The sequence below is a fragment of the Vanellus vanellus genome (assembly GCF_965231255.1).
Source record: "Vanellus vanellus genome assembly, chromosome: 5".
Lineage (NCBI taxonomy): Eukaryota > Metazoa > Chordata > Aves > Charadriiformes > Charadriidae > Vanellus > Vanellus vanellus.
In genome coordinates, this window is record NC_138910.1 from 49520476 (window position 1) to 49540556 (window position 20081).

A 20081-nucleotide genomic window follows, 5' to 3' on the forward strand; every position below is an offset into this window, starting at 1 on the left:
GCAGCCACAGTGGTTCAAAGCAATGACCTACCAAACCCAACATCCCATTTCCAGAAACCCAGAACTACCAGTACCGTGCTTGCATGTGGAGCTCTTCGGCTTAGCCTCATGCCATGCACAACCCCACTTTCTTTGGTTTGGAAGACCCAAGGACAGCAGAAGACCCAAAAGCAGAAGGACACACAAGGACAGTAGAATACTCACCCTCTTTGCCCTTTCTGTGTCAGCCATGACCTCTGTCCCATGTCCCTGTCCTTGCTGCCCAATTCCTAGTTGCTCCTTGCCTGGAGACACATCACTGATCACCCACAGTTTCAAGATGCTGAGACCCACACCTCCTCCTGCACCTGCCAGGAGCACACACCATGGCAGGACGCACCGTGACCTCAGCCCAGTGGTAGAATGAACCACCAACAGCCCAGGCACATCTCTTAGAAGAGCTAAAGCAGTTTTGTCTTGCCTTATACAGAGGATGAAACTCAAAACTCGATGAGCTAACATGTTCTGACAGGCTTGGCTATGGCTGCCTGTCACCCTCTTCATTTAGCCACTGAAGAATAAGTCAGTCTGAGACGATTCAATCTGTAAAAAAAATAATGAAACTTCAAATGCAGCATTGTGATTGCAGCACAGACTCTTCTAGATGCCGCAAACTAACACCACCATCTTGTGCCACCCTGAAGTCATGGTGCCGCCTGGCCCAAGTCCTCTGCCACTGTCCCGGCAGCAGGGGTGGCTGCTCCTGCCACAGGGCCAGCCCTGCTGGTGGCACAGCTCCTCTCCAAACAGGATTTGAGACGTCATTTAAGAAAACACCTTTTTAAAGGCTTTTGATTTGAAGTGGGTGTCTGTGAAGGTCTGGCTTAGCTGACGGTTAGATGAACAAGTGAGACAGCAGCGCCGCAAGCGAGCAGGCAGAGCTGCTGGATGGACGCAGCCCTGCAAGCAAATGGATATGCTCTGCCCCAAAACCAAGTGAGAATGGACCAGTCTGGGATGTGAAGAGACACTCTGTAAGTCGAGGGCGAGGCAGGTCCAGAAGGCAGGTCTTCCTGTTCCCAGCTCAGCTTTCCATTTGCTACACCATACTGATGTTTCATAGCCCGCATGTTGGCCCAAATCCTTACCTTGCAGAGATTTACCAGTCAATAAATAATTTTTTTTCCATGCATATTTATGTTCTGTTTGGTATTTCTGAGGTAGGCAAAAAGCTCTTGAAACTTCAGATCCCAACTTTCATATATATACACATGTATTTTGGAAAGCAGCATCAGTTTTACAGGTTTCTCTAAATTATAATGTGCAAGTTAAAAAATAAATGAACAATTTTGATGGCAACGTAGAGGGCAACAACATCAATCCCCTCCCAGCAGCACACCCTTCTGTGAGCGCTGTGAGGCCAGTAGCACATCAGCATCCCATAGGATCTCTCCCATTGAAGCTATTGGCTTTGCTGTACGAACAGGCAAATACTTTTTCTGCCTGCAGGCACAAGAATTAAATGAGTTTGCTTGGGCTTCCAATCCTTTGCATGCGTTTGTAGGAGATGAGCTATTTTCTGCCAGAAAAGGTATTTTATTAAGGCAGGCAGTGGTGGTGGAGACTCAGCATGAGCTTCTGACAGCCGGAGCTGAGATGACACGCACCAGCATGGAACACATCCCCTGAAGATGCAGGCTTGGTGCCAGGCTGTTTAACTACAGACCTTGAGAAATTGATAGCCAGGTGAAATTGTTGGCTTTCACCACCAAAAACTCAAGGCAAATTAACACCATTGGCCACCCTTGAGAACATGAAGTGGAGGTTATGTGCAAGGAGTTCAGCTAGTCTTAAGAGTGAACTTTATAAAGGTGCCATACGCGAAGGAGAGCGTGTATAAAGGTGTCATACGTAAAGGAGAGGGTGTGGAGATGAACACATCAGTGTTTTTAATCTCCTTTTGGCAAGGAAAATCAAGTCAGGGCAAAGCAGGGAATAATGAGAGGGAATTTCCTTTTTATTTTCATTTGCATTTTAAATTGCATTATGATATAAAGGTAAATGCTGGTCCATCAATCTTCGCTCTTCTGCACATCCAAAGCCCCAGCTCTCCTCAATGGCAGCATGTGTTGGGGAGGCTCTGCTTTGGCTTTTCCAAAAATCATGCCTGAATTTTGTCCCTCTGTGGTGGCAATTGGCTCCAAGCATTTCAGTTGTCTTCTTGCATGTGCTTCCGAGGCAGTCAGGATAGCCTTCCCATGAACCTCCTCTGCTTCTAGGCTCGTCCAAAACTATTTCTTTGCTCCTTTTAATTCCTCTTCCAACATTGCAACATCGTGGCTCTTTTGCTTTTGTTTTTTTGTTTTGTTTTGTTTTGTTTTTTTTTTTCCCTAAATATCTCTTGATACTGTTTTCTGTAACGTAAACCCTATGCAGTCTTTTTTTTTTTTTTTTCCAATCCAGAAGATGTCTCCGGACGTAGTTTCAGTAGTGCCAGAAAGAGCAGAATCAGGAAAAATGGCGCTTTTTTTTCTCCCACTTGATAGATTAACCTTGAAGGTGCTGGTGGGAAAGCCAGTAGCATCAATAAAGGCAAGTACAGACCATAGGAGAGGGAGAAGTGCTGCTGGTACCCCCCGATTCCTCTTTTTAAAACACAGAATGGAGAAGAAAGAGGATTTTTTTTTTTTTTCCACAGTTGGTTTTCTGGGCAAGTGGTTATGGACGGTTGTCGTGGCAGGCTGCAAAAGGAATGCCACCACGCATGGAGTTTTGTGCTTTAATTTTTGGTGCTGGTTCAACTTCAAACCTCCTTGCCCATGCAAAAAACCCCAAACCCTAAGAATATTATATTTTCCTGTGTGTGTACCCCCATAGGATGCTTCACTGGGTACCACTTGGAACACAGATAGCCATAGTCACGCACAGGGCCGGGTTTGGTCCCCTCACCGCCTTTGGAGAAACTTGCTGGCGGATGGAAATGCTCCCACAAGATTCCTGGTGGATAAATAACCAGCAAAGATGAAAAAATATAGTTCAAACCAGACAGCCAGTGTTAACCCTTTTGAGCCCAGGATTTTGAGGGCAGGGAGGGAAACTTATGGGAGATCTAATTCAGGCAATTGAATTTAACTCCCTGCTCTGATCGAATGATTTAAGCCCATTTTGCTCTCTCTGGTGGCTGGCGTGCCCCGGGCACAAGAACTGGGAAAGAAGCCAGGGAAAGGATTTCAGGTGAGTCCAAGGAAAAGGTTTTATTGAGGCTGGCAAAACTCCCACAGGCTGTCACGAGGGCCTGGGGCTGCTCAGCAAGCTCAGGGGTGGGGGGGCGTTGGGGACAGACATCCATGGCAGTTGTAGTTTATTAACTAGCTTTTAACTGACCAAAAAGCTGAACAATATTTCCTAGTATAAATTTCAAAATTCAGAGGAAAAATATTATATTGCCAAGCAGTTCTTCAGCAAGGTCCATACCCTGCTCAGCCCCTCTCACCTTCTTCAACGTACGAGTGCTCCTCATTCATCACAAGTCATTGTGAGGGAGCTCTAAAATAATTTTAGAGCTGAATTTTACCCTGAAGCAGAGCAGGAGCAAGGGCATAGGAGCTAAAGGGATGCACCACCAGGAGAAGAGTCCTTACCTAAACCACACAACCCCATCCACACCAGCCAGACAGATCATTTGACCAGGAAACATGCAGGAAAACCACAGCCATTGATGTACCCATGGAAAAGCCCCTTTCCCCACATCTGGACGTGCCAAGCTGTGCTCTCACCTGCCTGTTGCACCGAACTGTGGCACGAGGCTCAGCTGCTGCTCCCACATACTCAAACCCAACCAGCGTTACCCTCGTGCCACCAGCAGGTGTGAATGATCCCATGGTGAATTTTCAATGAGCAGCAGGATATTGAGGTTTTTCTGTTGCCACTAAAAGGCCAGGAGCCCCCATTCATTGCAGCAGCTTCAGAAGATACAGCAGAATTCCCCATCCATTCCTGTTCCTCTTTACACTCATTATGACTGCGCTGCGTCTGGCAAATACTGGCTGTTCTCCTTCCCCTCTCTTTTACTGTTTCTCTTTGGGAAGTGGGAACATGTCTGCTTTGGCATTGATGGGTTTGTAAGGTGGGTCCCCTGCCCAAACAGCTGATGCTGTGTTGAGTGGCTGGGGTGAGAAAACATCTCTCCAGATGGCAGGAATTATCTTTGCTGCTTATTTACAAGGAATAATGCAGCTATAGCACTGAGGGAAGCATGAGCCATCCCACACAGGCTGGAGCGTTTTGCATCAGTGTTAGTGGGTGCCAGCTGGGCCTGGGTGCAGGATGGTGAGGGGGAGGGAGGCTCCCTGCAAGTGTCTCCGTGCTGCTTCATGGGAGGACACCAGCCCTTCAGGCAGAGCTGTTCCCCATCCCCCTGGGGAAACACGAGGGGCTGAAGCAGGTTGTCTGTAGTATATGGTGCACAGTGACATCTCAGGATGGCTGATGGATTCTGAAGTCATCTTAGCTTCATAAATGCTTGTTTTCTTTGCAAAAGCAAAATATTTTCTAGATACTCCACTAGCAAAAAAAAAAAAAGTGCTTTCTAATGACTCATCAATCTTGTCTCCCTTTTTGCTTTTACCTTTTCTATCATTTTTTTCTTTCTGCTCTCTCAATAGCTGTGGAGGGCACAGCTGCTCTGTATGCTTCCCAACCACCTTCCCCACACTCAGCAGAGGAGGCAGGGCCAGCCCCACCATGGCCACCACCACCACTGACCTGCGCCACGCTCATACCTCCTGGCCTCTTCCTCCTCGCTTTCCTCCAGGCTGCAATCCTGTAAAAGTGCCGTGGTTCATGCTCAGGTGCAGCTTGCCCGGGGAACAAAGCGGTTGCGATGTGCCCAGCAGGAGAGCTTGAGTAAAGGGGATGCAAAAGCTGCAAAAGCTTGGGGGGCAGGAGGTACTGCTGCTGCTGCAGCGTGAAAAAATGGGACTTTCCATCTCCAGCGTTGGTGAGAAACCTGTTTTTCTTCTCTGAGAGTATCTTCAGAAAAGCATCAGGGCACAAATGTGTGTGCTCTGGGGAGTGTGTCAGACGTGGCATAGGAGCCCACAGGAGCTTAGCAACTCTTCGCCAGCATTTTTATCCTTGAACGTTGTCTTTTTGGAAATAGCAGCCTGAGACTGTTCGTTGGGCTGGAGGGACTCTGGCAAGGCTCTTGGCATGGTGGGACATGGGCAATATGTGGCACTGACACAGGGAGAGAGCGGTGTAAGAGCCATGCAGCTGCCCAGGAACCATCTGGTGCATGGGTAATGGGTGCCATGGGAAGAGGACTCAGGGAAAGCCCCAGGGATGACGCAGCTGACATTGAATAGCATGTGTTATGGAGAGCAGCAAGAATTTGAGCGAGAAAGGCTGCAGGCACTGGAGCCAGGTGCGTCAGTGGATAACAGCATCACTGGGGCAGAGCTGTGACGAAGATGGGTGCAATCATATGGGGCATTGGCAAAGAGGTCTCTAGAAGGGGAGGACATACTTGCCCTCACCCAAAGCCTGGGGTGGCTCTGCCCCCAGGCAGGGAGAGAAGCAGGATGAGTAGCTGCATTGGGATCAGACCAAGGAAAAAGAGAGGGAGGCGACAGGTGGAGAAGTGCCCAAAATCAAGTGACACCCTGGGGATCGGCGGACAGCCATTGCAGGGACAGTGCCATGAGCCCCAAGGGGGCTGGAGGGCAAAACCTGCCATTGCTTTTGCAGCAGAGCTGCTGTTCCCTGACTGGACAGCTGTCTGTCTGTCTGACATTGTGAGGGGTAGGCCCCAGGAGCCCAGCTCGGCTTTAGCATACTCAGGGCACATGAGCTCACCGCTCCCCGGTGCATGCAAGAAGAGCTCTGCCCTGTCCTGCTGTGATGATGTGCTCTTGAACCAATGTTTCCTCTCCTCTGGTGAGGTTTCATCCTGCAGCAGCAGCTCCCAGCATCTGCTCTCTGTAAGTTGGAGCAAGCGGGGAGCACGCAGGGCTGGATCAAGTAGGGAGAAAGCAAGGCTGGAGCAAGCAGGATTAGAGCTAGAGGATGCTCACCAGCAGCATCCTAGTGTTTTCCAGCAGAGAGGAGCAGATGGGGACTAGCATCTCAGTCCTGGTGCAGTTCCCCTCCTGGTGAACACTTCAGCATTTCCAAAACAGTGACATGTGAGGTGTGGGCGGCAGGGATCCATCCATGCTCGGCCCCTGTGTGTGCAGCCCCATGCATGATGGCAATTCTTATTTAGGCTGTCAACTAACAGCACATCTTAGAATCACAGACTCACAGAATGGTTTGGCTTGGGAGGCACCTTCAAAGATCATCTAGTTCCAACCCCCCTGCCATGGGCTTCCACTAGATCAGGATGCTCAAAGCCCCATCCAACCCAGCCTTCAACACTTCCAGGGATGGGGCATTCACAACTTCTCTGGGCAACCTGTTCCAGTGTCACACCACCCTCATTATAAAAAAAAGTCTTCCTTATATCTACCCTAGATCTACCCTCTTCTAGTTTAAAACTGTTGCCCCTTGTCCTGTCACTACAGGCCCTAGTAAAAAGTTTCCATTTTTCTTATAAGCCAACAAGGTCTCCCTGGAGCCTTCTCTTCTCCAAGCTAACAACCCCAACTCTCTCAACCCTTCTCCATAGCAGAAGCGTTCCAGTCCTCTGACCATTTCTGTGGCCTCCTCTGGACCCGCTCTAACAGGTCCATGTCTGTCTTGTGCTGGGGATTCCAGAACTGGATGCAGTGCACAAGAACGGAGTAGAGGGGGATCATTACTTCCCTCCACCTGTTGGCCACACACCCAGGCTGCAATTGCTTTTCTGGGCTGCAAGCGCACATTGCATGTGTCAAATTTGTCACCCACCAGTGTCCCCAGGTCCTTCTCCATGGAGCTGCCCTCAACCCATTCATCCCCCAGCCTACATTGATATCCTCTGCAGGGATTTATGGCCAACTGCGAACACATGAGCCAGCAACAAAGTTTCTGCTCATAAAACCATGGGGTTGTCCCTGCAGCTCAGTGGTGGCGGAGGCAGCAGTTTTTGTTACAATCCTGTTTTTTTTTAATCTTGCCCATCTCCAAGGAGCCCTTGTCAGAATTGATGCTCAAGATCAGGACAGCTGTCAGTCACCTTTCAGCTGCTGAGAAAACTTTTGTCTAGTAGTCAGTGGCAAACCAGAGCAGGCAAGGAAGGGAGAAGTCATAGGGAGAGAAAAGGTGGACATAGTTTTAGAGCAGAGAAAAATAGAAAGGAAAGGATTTATCTGCAGGCAGTGAATGAACAAGCTTCATGCATCACCTCATGAGCCTGGTCTGGCTCCTCCAAGGCTGCCAAAAGAGCCTGTCTCTGCTGAGTGGCTCTCAGGTAGTGCAGGCTCTTGGCTGCCGCCTTAGTGCTCAGGTGAGGTGGTTGAAGGTGATTTAGGGTCTGAATGTGCTTTAGCTTTTGCTGAAGACCTTCCCTTTCCCCACCAAATACTCCTTTCTGCAAGGCTTTTGGGCCCCTGGGAAGGTCAATGCTCAGCATGACCAAGGATGGTACTGAATGAGATGGACAGTAAAGTTGAAGCCAGCCCTTCCCTTGGTTGCCTTCCCCACCTGGCACTGTCTGAGCCACAATGAGCCACTCCACAGGCGTTGGGCAAAGCCGGTGGGCAGCAATAGGGCATTGTAGGGTTTGGTGGGTCCAGCTGAATCCCTCTGCAACCTTTTCCTTGTCCTCCTCCTTCAGAGCGAGCCCGGGATTACCTGCACAAGACTGGACGCTTCATCGTCATCGGTGGCATTGTCTCACCCGTGCACGACTCCTATGGGAAGACGGTGAGTCATCCCCATTTTCCTTTTCTGCATCATATGTCTGTTGGTGTCTCAATACAGGGGTGAGCACTTGGCAGTGCTGCCTGCACTTGTGGTCCTTTCATGGACATCCTCTACCCAGGGTAGCCCCTGACCCTGGTAAAGCCTCCGAGAGGAGGGAGAGGATAAATCCATTTGCTCTGTAGATAAAAACTGCAGCGAGACCCTACAACCAGCCAAAGTACTATACAGCAAAGAGAAATGTCCTCACCCAAAATGGGGGTGGTCATTTTTTTGGGTTGGGTTTGGGGTTTTTTTTGGGGGGGGAGTTGAATGATTTCAAAGCCAATTTTATTGTGGGGATGCAACAATGCAAACAGGGACCTTTAAAAGCACCTTCTGGTGGGGGGGAAACCAAATTAGGAGAGGAGAAGATGAAATCTTCTCCTGAAAGCCGGAGAAATCTCACTGAGAAACCACTATCCCCAGGCCTGGCCCTACTGCAGCTGAGAGCGGCAGTGTTGAGCAAATCTCACCGACTGGTTTGTAACCAGAGCTGAAGCAAGGCAGGGGCTCCTCTCCTCTGGCAAACAGGAGCTTAAATAACTTTTTGTGGGCAGGAATGAATCCTTCTGGCCTGTCTCACCTAAGCAAGCCTAATACTCTGCCCCAGGAAGGTTTGCAAGCCTGGGCTGGCCACGGCATGACACTTGCCTCTTCCCCATAACTGCTCCTCTATCACCTTCTCTTGCAGGGTCTGGTCTCAAGCCGGCACCGCCTGACCATGTGCCAACTAGCCGTCCAGTCCTCTGACTGGATCAGGTGAGTGGCAGAGCCCATACTCACCACTGCACTGGAAGCCCCAGCACCATGGTGGCAAAGTCCCGCGTGCAAAGTTCCTCTGCACAACACGTGGGCTGCAGGTCCCCAAAGTGGAGATGCCACCTGCTGTCGGAGCTCCAGGATGGACTTTCTCCTCTCCAAACAAAGCTTGATTAAAAAACAGAGGTCTTCCTCTCCTAGTCCAGCAGAAAATTGATGGGGGGTGTTACACCATCCTTCAAGGGGACCCTTTGGCTTCATGGAGTCTTACAAGCCCCCCATTGAGTCTGTGGTATCCGGGTGAACCCAACCCTCCCCAGCCTTGTGCCATGGCACCTTCCCTTTCTACACCTGCAGCACTAGCCCAGGGACTCTCCTCTTCCCAGCATTGCCACGTGGTGTCTGGTGGCTGAGGTGGGACCAGAAACATCTCCGAGTTTCCCTCAGGAAGCAGAGTCATAACGTGTAGATATATCCAAGCCAAATGAATGTTGGTTAGTTGGGTACGAAGACTGGAAAGGTGTCCAGGAGCACATTCACGTCCCCAAAGCTATTACGGAGAGCTGGGTGGCAGGGTTGGAGAAAGGATATTGTCCATGGCAGAGCTGGGGGGGTGATGATGGCTGTTCTCAGTACTGCTGGCCAACCCATTGGGGAGGAGGTAACATGCCCAGGAGGTCCAAATAGTGGCCAACGCTGTTGCCTTGCTGTGCTCCCCACAGGGTGGACCCCTGGGAGTGCTACCAGGACACCTGGCAGACCACCTGCAGCGTGCTGGAGCACCACCGTGACCTGATGAAGGTGAGGCAGCTCCCACACCATGGGTGCACCTGGGGTGAGGGCATAGGGAGAGCGCAGGAGTGGTGTTGCTCTTGCACTAGCACGTGGACATCAATAACCAGAATATGGATGGGACAGACAGAGAGAAGACTTGCAGGAACGTGCTTGAAATCTTGACCTGGAAGAGGTGCAAGATATGTTGTCACAGCTGCTTTGAGCTCCTGCCCTGATGGTGAAAGCAAATTGAGCCCTCCAGTCAGAGCCAGCAGCCATCCCAGTCCCATGCAGACCAGGGAGAGCCACAGGGGTGAAGGCAGAGTGAAGGCAGGGGTGGGCATAAGCCAAATCATTAATGCCTACCACTTGCTCCATCCTGAGGGGAAGGAGAAGTGGACAGGTGTCCCTGCTCATCAGCTGTACCAAAACTGCTGTATGCACCTGCCGGAGCGGTTCAGTGAGATGGGAAGTCCCCAGGGAACGCAAAACCCAGGAAGAAAAGTCTATCCAAAGCCCAGGCAGGCCTGAGGGCTGAAAAGGAAAGCAACTGCCCTCGGGTGACCACAAGGACAGGGAGGGCACAGCTGCTGCCAACACTTGGATACAGCAAGCAAATCAAGGATGGGAAATCAATAAAACAGCATCAGGCAAACTCATGGGAAGCCCAGACAGGAGGCACAGAAAAAGCATTAAGCAGCCTGGCAGGATGTCCAGGGCATCCAGGGGCCATGATGTCGAAGTCAGGGAGCCCCTGGGGATGCCTTCCTTTTCCTGCAGGTACTGAGGGAGGAGATGAGTGCATGTTTGCTCCCAGGGTAACATGTAAGCCACTGGCTTTGCACCACTGATTCATCAGCCGCTGTATTTTTATTTACTTATCAGAATTTATGAGCACCTCCAGGTGATGGAAATGATGCCTACCTGCAGGCAGCACGGTTGCAGCCTTTCCAGCCTCATGGGTCCACACAAAAAGTTAATCCCACCATCTCCAGCCTTAATTGGAAGTTGTTATACACAGGGTCCTGCTAGCCCCAGGCTCATCTGGTGAGGTCAGATGGCACCAGCGATCCTAAAGTGAGCCTGGACGTACCTGTCACTGAAGATGACCTTCAGCCTGGGATACAGAGTCTTGATATGGGGGTCATAAAGATTTTGGGATGCAGCTGGGGTGAAGGCACTGTTCCAGCTACATTTCTCTCTCATTGCAGAGAGTGACCGGCTGCATCCTCTCCAACGTCAACACCCCCTCCATCACCCCCGTGATTGGCCAGCCCCAGAACGAGTCCTCGCAGACCATCTACCAGAACAACAACAACGTCTCCAACAAGCCCACCGCGGGTAGGTGGCAGCTGGATAGGGAAGAGGGGAATGACCACCCACCCCTCACCTCACAGCCAGGACTGCTGAGCATTAGGAATAGTGCTCCATCATCTTATTTTGGGGCCAGGTCCGCTCATCAGGTTCCATGATCAAGCCCAGGGTCAGGTGGGGATGCAACGCTGGGGAAGGGAGCAGATGTAGCATCTGCCACAGCAAGGGGAACCAAGAACAACTTAAAATGGCTGTGAAATCTCACTGGACTTTAGCTGGATGTTGTCCAGGCAGCAGAAGCAGCTAAGAGAAAGGGTATCCAGTACCCATGGCACTTGTGCAAGGGATGAGCTGGCAGGAGAAGTGGCACGGCTGGATCCCACACGAGTCATGAGGATGTGGGACATGGAGGTATTAGTTAGGGAGAAGAGGGGGCATTACTTAAATCCCATAAAAACAAACATCCTGTGATTTTTTTTTGTGGTTTTAGCTGACCACCTGGTCCCTTCAAGGCACAGCATAGCATTCTTGGGAGTTAAAAACACAAGAGGCAGTGAGACGCTGGGAGTGGTTCCCGCACCCAGGCACAGGAGTATCTAGCAGGACCGGGGTGGCCAAAATGTTCGTTCATTCTCCTGTTAATTTTCCTCCTTCTTCACCTTCAGCAAAGATCCTGGGGAAGGTGGGAGAAAGCCTGAGCCGGATTTGCTGCGTTCGCCCGCCCATGGAGCGCTTCACATTTGTGGGTATGTAGAGGAAAGCCCCAGCATCACCTCAGCTTCGGCACCAGCCCCCGGCCTTCTTTCCAGCCCCCTTTCACAGGCCAGGCACCAGCATGTCTGTTTTGCTTCCTTTCCCCAGATGAAAATGCCAACTTGGGGACAGTGATGAGATATGAGGAGATCGGTGAGTATGCCATCCCCTTTGTGTTGCTCCAGCTCCTCTGGGCTACCACTACGTGGCTCAAGTGCAGCTGCATGACAGATCTGGTGGCAGATGAAGGATGCTGGATCATCTCACCCCGGTGCCAGCTCTTGGGGATCAGGGGTGAAACAGGAGCAACACTAAACTGGCCTGAGCCTGTTCCCATTGACAGACAAGCAGCCTGAAATAAGGGAGCGAGCAGCGGGGACCCAGGTCCCAGTGCTGGCACAGACCTACCATGGCATCATGCTTTGAAAGTCACCCTAAGTGCCATCAAACTTGCCCTCCCATGGTGGTGTCACCCACATACACACATTGCACACAGCAGCAGAAGGGATTTTGGCTGCCTGACCAGCCATGGTACCCTTTTCTCTAAAGCACTTTTGGGGTTTTAGACCCATTGAGTTGCCGCATACTTAGCACCACTGTACATCACCCAGGGCTTAGCAGGGGGAGCTTGCTGGTGGTTTTGAGACCCATTTCATGGACTAGCTCACACAGCCTGGCACAATAGCCATCCTGGCCCCGGCACCATGCAGAGCCCAAAGCCTTTGGCCACCTGGAAATACCAACCAGGGAGGCACTTTCCCACACAGCTGCCTCTTCCCACCCCTCCAGGAGAGTTTATGGATTTTCTCTGCTGGTTGTGCAAATAAATTAATCTTTATGGGCCCATTGGAGCAGAAAGCTCCTTCCCACAGCACAACTTTCTTGCAGCAAAGCTAACCCTTAAAGCAAGCTGTCAGTAAGCACCAGTCTCAGCCTGGGGAGAGAAAGGGAGGACTTGGAAGTCCTCCAAGATGAGCAAGGAAAACCTCTGGCGCTTTACCACCAGCTTTGCTAAAGCAAACACAGCCATACCCGAGGCTCTGAGCATTGTCCTGGGCTCTTCTCATTGCCCCATGGCTGGAGCCCCTGCAGCAGATCATGAAGCGATTGTGGGTGCCCATAGCATGGAGAAAAGGCTCCCTTCACCAGGGACACACCACATCCAGGGCTGGAGCACAGCCATAGTTGAACAGCATGTACCAATGCTGACAACAACCCAGCCACATGGGAGAGGAGCTGAAATAAAGTAGGGTGGGGGTTATTTGATGTTTGACACCAGTAGGGATGTGAGAAGGACCAGGGGATCTTTAGCAGGACTTGTTTTGGCAGGGGAGGTCTGTGCAGAACAGAGGTATGTGCAATGGAATGGCGAGGGAAGTGGTGCCTATTCAGCCCCGTTTGCTCCCACCTCTGAGCTTCTCTGCTTCTTTTCTGCAGAGCTTCGCATCTTACTGCTCTGTGGCAGTGACCTGCTGGAGTCCTTCTGCATCCCTGGTCTCTGGAACGAGGCAGACGTGAGTCACCACCACTGGGCACCTCTCCATGCTCCTATTCCCCAGGCTCGCCTCCTCCTCCTCCTCCTCCTCCGTTTCCCACACTCAGTGCTCCTGGGAGCCTTTCAAGTTCCTTGAGATGTCAGGAGCTGTGCCCACCAATCCCACTGCCTCCTCCATCCCAGCTTTTCCCTACACATGGGCAGCCTAAGGCACAGGGTCTTCTGTTCCTGAGTCACCAACTTTACCCAGCCTCCCCTTCCACAGACCCAAACCCTGCTCTCACTCACCATTCATGCAGAAGACATCACCCAGGATGCAGGATAACCCTGTCCCAAGGGATTTCCAAAGGCTGCGCTCCCACTCCTCATCCCTTGGAAGGAGGCAGCATCAAGTAGATGCCAGTCCCAGCAGAGCGAGGTGTGGAGGTAGGACATAAGATATTTACAAAACTTGGCCAGACATTAGAAATGAAACACATTTACAGTAAAATCAACAGCTTTCACTTAATGAAAGATTTTTCCTGCAATGTGGGGTACCCGAGTACTCATCTTTATAAAGACCAAGAAGGAAAACCATCTCGACTCCTCAGCCAGATGATGCCTAACATCAGCCCACAGCTGATATGAGCACCTTCACTGCCACAACTCAAAAAAACTCAAAAACCCACTGCCCACCTTTCTGTGCCCATACACCACAACACCCCACTCCCCTCACCTCCCATTAGTGAACGACTGCAGCAGGATACCCGGCACCCTGGACACTGTGGTCCCTGCCTGAAGAAGCCACATTTTCATGGGAGGACACCAGCCCTAGAGAAGGACTGTTACCAACATGCATGCTGCGCCTGGCAGTCAGAGCAGTGCTGGCTATGGGAGTTTCACCTGGCTCTTTGCTGAAATTGGGCAATCAACACAGCCTCTCCCCCTTCCCCCTCTCTTTGAACCTCTCAACCATTTCTAAAATCAGTTACCATGTCCTCAATCCAAAGTTTTTTAAAAAAATTAGATATCTCCTCTAAAAGGCTGCTAAATCTGAGATGAGGCAAGTCTTGAAGCCCAGCACAAAGGATGCAAAAATTGCATGTCAAAGCACAGGCAGAGGAGGCATTCTGCACCAGCACTACCTCATGAGCTCCTGCTGCCTGAATTTGCTGACCCAGAGCTCTTTCAGATGAACCTGGTTTGTCTTAGCCAAGATGGGTGTGAGCAGTGGGAGCCATCCCCACGTAGTGTCAAACTGGGCCAACAGCCTTGGTGCAAACAACCTTGGAAGAACAACTCTACAAGACCTCTGTCAGGACCAACACATCCATCCTGGTCATAAAGCCTTCCAGCAAGGCAGAGGTCATGTTCATCCTCAGGCAATCTCTTCTGCTGCCACCCTCCTTCTACCACGACAAGTCCTCCCTAAAGTCTAACCTCAACATCTAGTAACAGGATTTAACCCTGTGCCTTTTTATTTCATCCACTTCAGACCATTCACCATGCATTGATAATTACAAGTTTCTGCCAAAGTCTGTTGAGATAGCCTCAAATTCATTTTCTATCTCCATCCAGACCATGGCCAAGCTTTCATGGTGTCAGGGGGGTTGGCAGAGAGTCCAGGTTTTGCATGGGGTGGTTATAAAGTTCTCCCCGCTTTGGGTTGCTCCTAGATGGAGGTGATCGTTGGGGAGTTCGGGATCGTGGTGGTGCCCCGGGATGGAGCAGACCCCGATCGGATCATGAACCACTCTTCCATACTTCGCAAGTACAAAGTAAGTGGATGCACGCATGGCTGGCGAAGGCTGCCAGAGGACCCACAGCTCCAAGGGGCACACAATGTCTGGCAGCCAGATGCTCTCAGCTTCTAGGTGGGGTGAGCAATGGGGCCACCATGCAGCAGTCCCCCAAGGCTGGCAAGGCAGACATGCTTTCAGGCTGTCCCTTCACTCCTTTCTTCCTCCTTCCTCTGCAGAACAACATCCTGGTGGTGAAGGACGACTCAAACCACCCCATGTCGGTTGTCAGCTCCACCAAAAGCAGGTGGGTGATGCAGGGGGCACTTCTGCTACAGAATGGGGGGAGGGGTGTTCTCAGCCCACCCCTCCATTTGTAGGGACACCAAGGTGACACTCAACCCACCCAAGCGGGCTCTGACCCCTTCTCTCCCCCTGAACCCCCAGACTGGCCCTGCAGCATGGGGATGGACACGTCGTGGATTACCTCTGCCAGCCTGTCATCGACTACATCCTCAAGAGCCAGCTCTACATCAACGCCTCCGGCTAAGCACCAGAGGTCTTGCAGCGAGACAGCCCTTGTGTCCCGCCTGCCTACAGCTCTCCATCACTCTTTTCTCTCTCTCAGTTCGTGTCTTCATCTCTCTCCCCACCCATGGCCTCCTGCCCATGTCTGCCTCTCACCCCCAGCGCCAGCGCTCCATCATGCAGCAATGTCCAGGGAACCGTGGCACAGCCCTGAGGGGAACAGTTTGGTCTCTTTTTTCAGGGAACCACCCTCCCCCTCACAGGTCGGGAGGTAGAGGGGACCTGTAAAAGAGCGATGTGCTCAGTGCGCTCAAGGGGAGGCAGCTCCGGCACCCCCCCTCCCAGCATGTCACTGGGAAGTGGTCCCCCCGGTCCATCCTCCCAGCATGCTCAGAGCAGGGGCTTCCTCTTCTGCATCATCTTACGGTACTTAAGCTCAATAAATTTAGGTGGACTCTTTTTTCTTAAATAGTTTTAGTGTGAGCCCTTTTGACCTCTTAACACGATGACCAAACGAATCCTGGTTGGCAGCAGGCAGTTGTAACCCAACTGGATTGGTGCCCCACAGCAGGTGAACCTCCTCAGGCCGGCAGTAGGATAACCCAACTAACAGAATCATCCTCCCGGCCCTGAAAAATCATGATGAGGGCATTTCTGAAGGGGAGCAGAGACACATTGCTGCCAAAGCATTATTAGGGGGGATGCCATATCTCACCTTTCCCTGGCTGCAAGTGAACCCAACCCACCCCCTAGCCACGTGGAGTTGGGGTGATGCTCTACTCTGACGCAGTGTCAGAGGGGGCAGCCCACAGCACCTAGAAAGGGACCTGGCATTTATGAAGCCAAGAAACAAGGGAGGATGAAGCAAGTGGTGACCTAAAGCCTCTAGTGAGAATTTGCCCGAAACCTGGCTGAGCTTCATGGGGCTTGGGTCCATCCCCATCCTCCAGTCTCCAAATGTCCGTTTCTGTCTGTAAACTTCCCCTTTCTCCCTCCCCTTCTCCCCTCTGCCTCTCCTTGAAGAGTTTATTAAATGCATGATACTTTCCCCCTCCCAAACCGGCTGTGGCTATTTACGCATCCCTTGGGACATGCCAGGCTCCTACTGTCCTGCCTGTGATGTGCCCCCAGACGCCAGGAAAGAAGCCTAGTGGAGACACTCCACATTAAAACCAGGGCAGGTAACATGTAGAAAAATAAAATTATTTAAGTCTTGGGGAGATGAGGGTGGCTGAAGTGGGCCGTTATCCTGCTGAGCATCCCTAGGGGTGCAAGGACCCTGCACAGCACCTGGGAAAGGTCACAGCCACAAGGAGGTAGGTACAGTCCTACTTTACTCCTCGCCTTTTCCTCTCCCTTTGCTCTGTCTAACCTTGTATCGCTTTGGGTGTAGCTCTGCTGCCTAACTCCTGGGCATCTGCTCACTCCCCACAAATTTGGGTCAACTAGGCTCAGGCTAGAATCCCCCCACCAAGGCACAACCACTGCCCATGCTGGCTTTGTGGTTTTCCTGGGACAGCACTGTGACTAGCTGCTGGTCCCCAGCACAGAACAGTGTAGCAATGCAACACCCAAAGGCTGAGAGTCCTCCAGGGTGTTTCAGGAAAATCTGAAGTTACCTTTTTTTTTTTTTTGAAATTACATTTTATTTCTTCTCACTTAAACATCTATGAAGGGTCACAAGCTGCTCTCATGGAAGCTCCAAAGATGAGACATTGTGCTCAATTTGGTGACCTGCTGGATGCTGCTGGCATCTCTGCAACAGCAAACAACTTTGGACAAAACAAGGTAGTCTACAGCCGCAGGCTCCTTGCAGTGGGCAGGGTTTTACAGGCAGTAGCTAATGACTTCTTGAGAAGGGAACAGCCCTTCACAGAAGGGAAAGAGAGACAGAAGTGATGTGACTTGCCCAAAGGCCAGAAGAGGTCTTTCCTTGCCAGGGATTTCCCTCTGCATGGAGAGGCTTGTTTGGGAACTGTGGTAAATTCAGCAGCTGAATCCCTCAGTGCCAGCTCTGGTATCTTCAGGCAGTATCCCATAGGGTGAGGAGATACGGAGAAGCCAAAGCAGAGGGTAGTGACAGTGTGCAGGACTCAGAGTGCAGGGACACCTCCAGGTAGGTCTTCAGCCAGTTCGAGCTGCTCACCAACAGCCTACTGAGTCCCTTAGCTAAGGTGAGCCGGTGCCCATGGTAGGACGTCTCATCCATGAGACACCCAACGTACAGAAGCCAGTAGCTAGACTCCTCTCCACCCATTGTTTTCACATGTTCAGTTTTTCAGTCTCTCCTCCCTCTCCAGACCAACACAGAATTTATTTCAGATAGCAGCCTCCTGTCCTCGTCAGACATCACCCACATTTCTTAGCTCCAAGCCGGAGGAGAAAAAGCAATGGTAGCAATCAGCCTCCAAAACACACACACAAATAGAGAGGGATTTTAACCTCCTGGGGAAGCGATGCCTCTTTGAAAGGGGAGGAAGGACAGTAGGTTTTAACTGAGGAAAAGATGCAGGGAAATAAAACAAAGGAGATGGAGAAGGAAGGCAGGTGGCGTGTCCGAGAGCCATCTCAGATCCTCCCTCCCTCAGGTATGTGAGATGGGACTCAAGGGAAGCCAGATGGTTTCCCATCCCATTGTGGTTAGGATGGCATGCCTTAGAGACATAGCGTTGTGGTATGGATGATGAGTATATTCTGTCTTAGTCTTACCTGCGCCTTTGTGTATCCGCTCAGTAAAACTCATGATACGGGGGGGTGGGACAGGGGATTTGTAACAGGTCATTCAGCTCTGGGACTGGTTTGGAAAATGTCTTTGGGTGGGTAGGGAAAAAAAAAAATAATCCCTGAAGAACCATGCAATCACCGGGGAGGTGAGGATCAGGGTTTCCAGGGTGCAGGGGAGGGTTGGGAGGAAGCTTGTGGGATTTGGTCTTTGAACCACCACTTTTAAACAGTGTGATTTTCTGAAAGAGAGATGTACTTCAAATTCCTTTTGGAAAAAAAATAAAATGGGGGTGGGGGGTGGGGAAAGGGGTTGAAGTTGCCATGCCACTGATTTCACCTTTGTCAAAAGTTTTGGAGCCTAATTTTTTTTTCTTCTGTTGCTATATGGAAAAAAAAAAATGGTCATTGACAAAAAAAAAAAAAACTTTATCAGCAAAATGTTTAAATTATGTAATAAACAAAACAAAACAGAAAAAAGATGTTACTGGTATCATTTTAAAACAGCTCCAAGACCAAATCAGCACAAAGAGCACAAATGGCTGCACTGCTGGAGAACCGATGGCCATGCTAGAGATGGGATGCTAGAGAAAATAAACCAGTAAGCAAGATCCAGCCAAAAGTACTTGTTATTTATTGATATCCCCCCTTTCAAAAAACCCAACTCGTGGAAAAATAAAGTCAGGTCCATAATACCTGTCCCTATGCTGTACAACGGGAGAAGGAAGACAGGCCAGAGGCAAGAATACATCTTGCTTAAATAAAATTGTAACGCAGACATAGTACTTGGTATATCCTTATCAAGCAAAAGAATGAGTGCTGCTTTATCAGATAATCAGAGCTAACAAGGGGTGAGCATGTCCCCCATAGTGTCCTCCTCCGTCCAGGACCTCCTCCTTCACCACCACACAGGTCAGGGACCTTCAGCAGAGTTGACTTTCAGCACCTGCTAGCTCTTTTTTTCCCCCTGAAATGGCATCTAAAAGAAGCTGGAAGCAGTGTCAGAACAGAGCTGGACCCACAGAAAAGCCATGGGTAGCTGAAGCGAGCACCATAGTCTTCAACTCCTCCAAGCTCTGCTCAGATGGACAGTGGGAAATCCTGTGGACAACTACTTGAGCCTCTGAGAAACATCCAGCACCATGTGGGAGGGATGGATGGATGGAGGGGGGAACGGGCAGCACCAAACGAGAGGTGGAGACACATTCAAGACATCATCAACATTTTTAAATGGATCAAATCAGGACACTGACACTCCAGCAGTATGGGGCCGGGCTCTCAGACATGAGATCTTGTGGCTGCAAATCCCTGGAGAAAGCCCTCGTTCCTGTGACAAGTGCTGCAGGGTCCTGAGTGCTTGTGCAGATGGGCCACCACCTTGCTTCTCCCAGGCTCTGGAAGACCCGGGAAGCTACCTGGTATCACACTAGCTGGTCTTGGAAGGAAAGATTGTGCTTGACCATGTAAGGAGATGGTAGACAGACCTGTCCTTGCCCAGGAGGAGCTTTGACAAGAAATTCATCCCTCAGGGGCTTTGGGACTTGAAAAGAAGTGCAGGAGGAAGGGGGTCTTCTCCTGGCTGAAGGGAGCAGGTGGAGCAGGAAAGACTTTCCATTTGAGGAGCCCCAGCAGTTCTCTCCTCTGCTAGCCTGGGATCCCCTTCTTCCTCCATCCAGCACATCACCCTGAGCTCAAAGGCAGCTGGCACTTTTTTTTTTTTTTTTCCTTTTAGAAAACCAGTAACCACCTCACTGGGAAGCATCATGGAAGACCTGCAGCTTAATGAAAAGGATCATCAGCGGCATCTGATGCCAAATCTCCAAGCTACAACAAAAACACACCAGCACCACTCCCAGTGAGATGAGAACTGGGCAGGTTGGGAGGAGAAAGCCATGTGTCACAGACCAAAACTCATGTCCCCCACCTGCCACTTCATACTACTTGCTCCCTGCCTCCTGACCTACCAAAGGCGAGGAAGACCCCATGGAGAACATGAGTAGGAGGTGGTGGTGGCAGTGTCAAAAGTAAGGACAGAGACTCTAGTCCTTCTGTGTGTGCCAGACCAGGATAGGGGATCCACAGGGGATGGAGAACCTCTCAGCTGTGAACTTCAGGCTCTGAACTGTGCAGATTCTCAAGGTTGACACCAAGAAACC

At 50.8% G+C, this 20081-nt stretch overlaps 1 protein-coding gene across 1 annotated transcript in view; it reads left to right on the forward strand.

The window, feature by feature from the left end:
- The window catches only part of NMNAT2 (nicotinamide nucleotide adenylyltransferase 2), a gene marked incomplete at both ends in the record, with an annotated part of 28780 nt that extends 13554 nt beyond the window's left edge, over positions 1–15226 (forward strand). The window contains 10 exons of the mRNA XM_082484652.1: positions 7736–7824; positions 8555–8622; positions 9345–9423; positions 10608–10737; positions 11376–11456; positions 11572–11616; positions 12901–12977; positions 14614–14715; positions 14916–14983; positions 15124–15226. Coding sequence (XP_082340778.1) covers positions 7736–7824; positions 8555–8622; positions 9345–9423; positions 10608–10737; positions 11376–11456; positions 11572–11616; positions 12901–12977; positions 14614–14715; positions 14916–14983; positions 15124–15226 — 842 coding nt within the window. The remainder of the gene's footprint in view (positions 1–7735; positions 7825–8554; positions 8623–9344; positions 9424–10607; positions 10738–11375; positions 11457–11571; positions 11617–12900; positions 12978–14613; positions 14716–14915; positions 14984–15123) is intronic.
- Positions 15227–20081: the final 4855 nt, after the last annotated feature.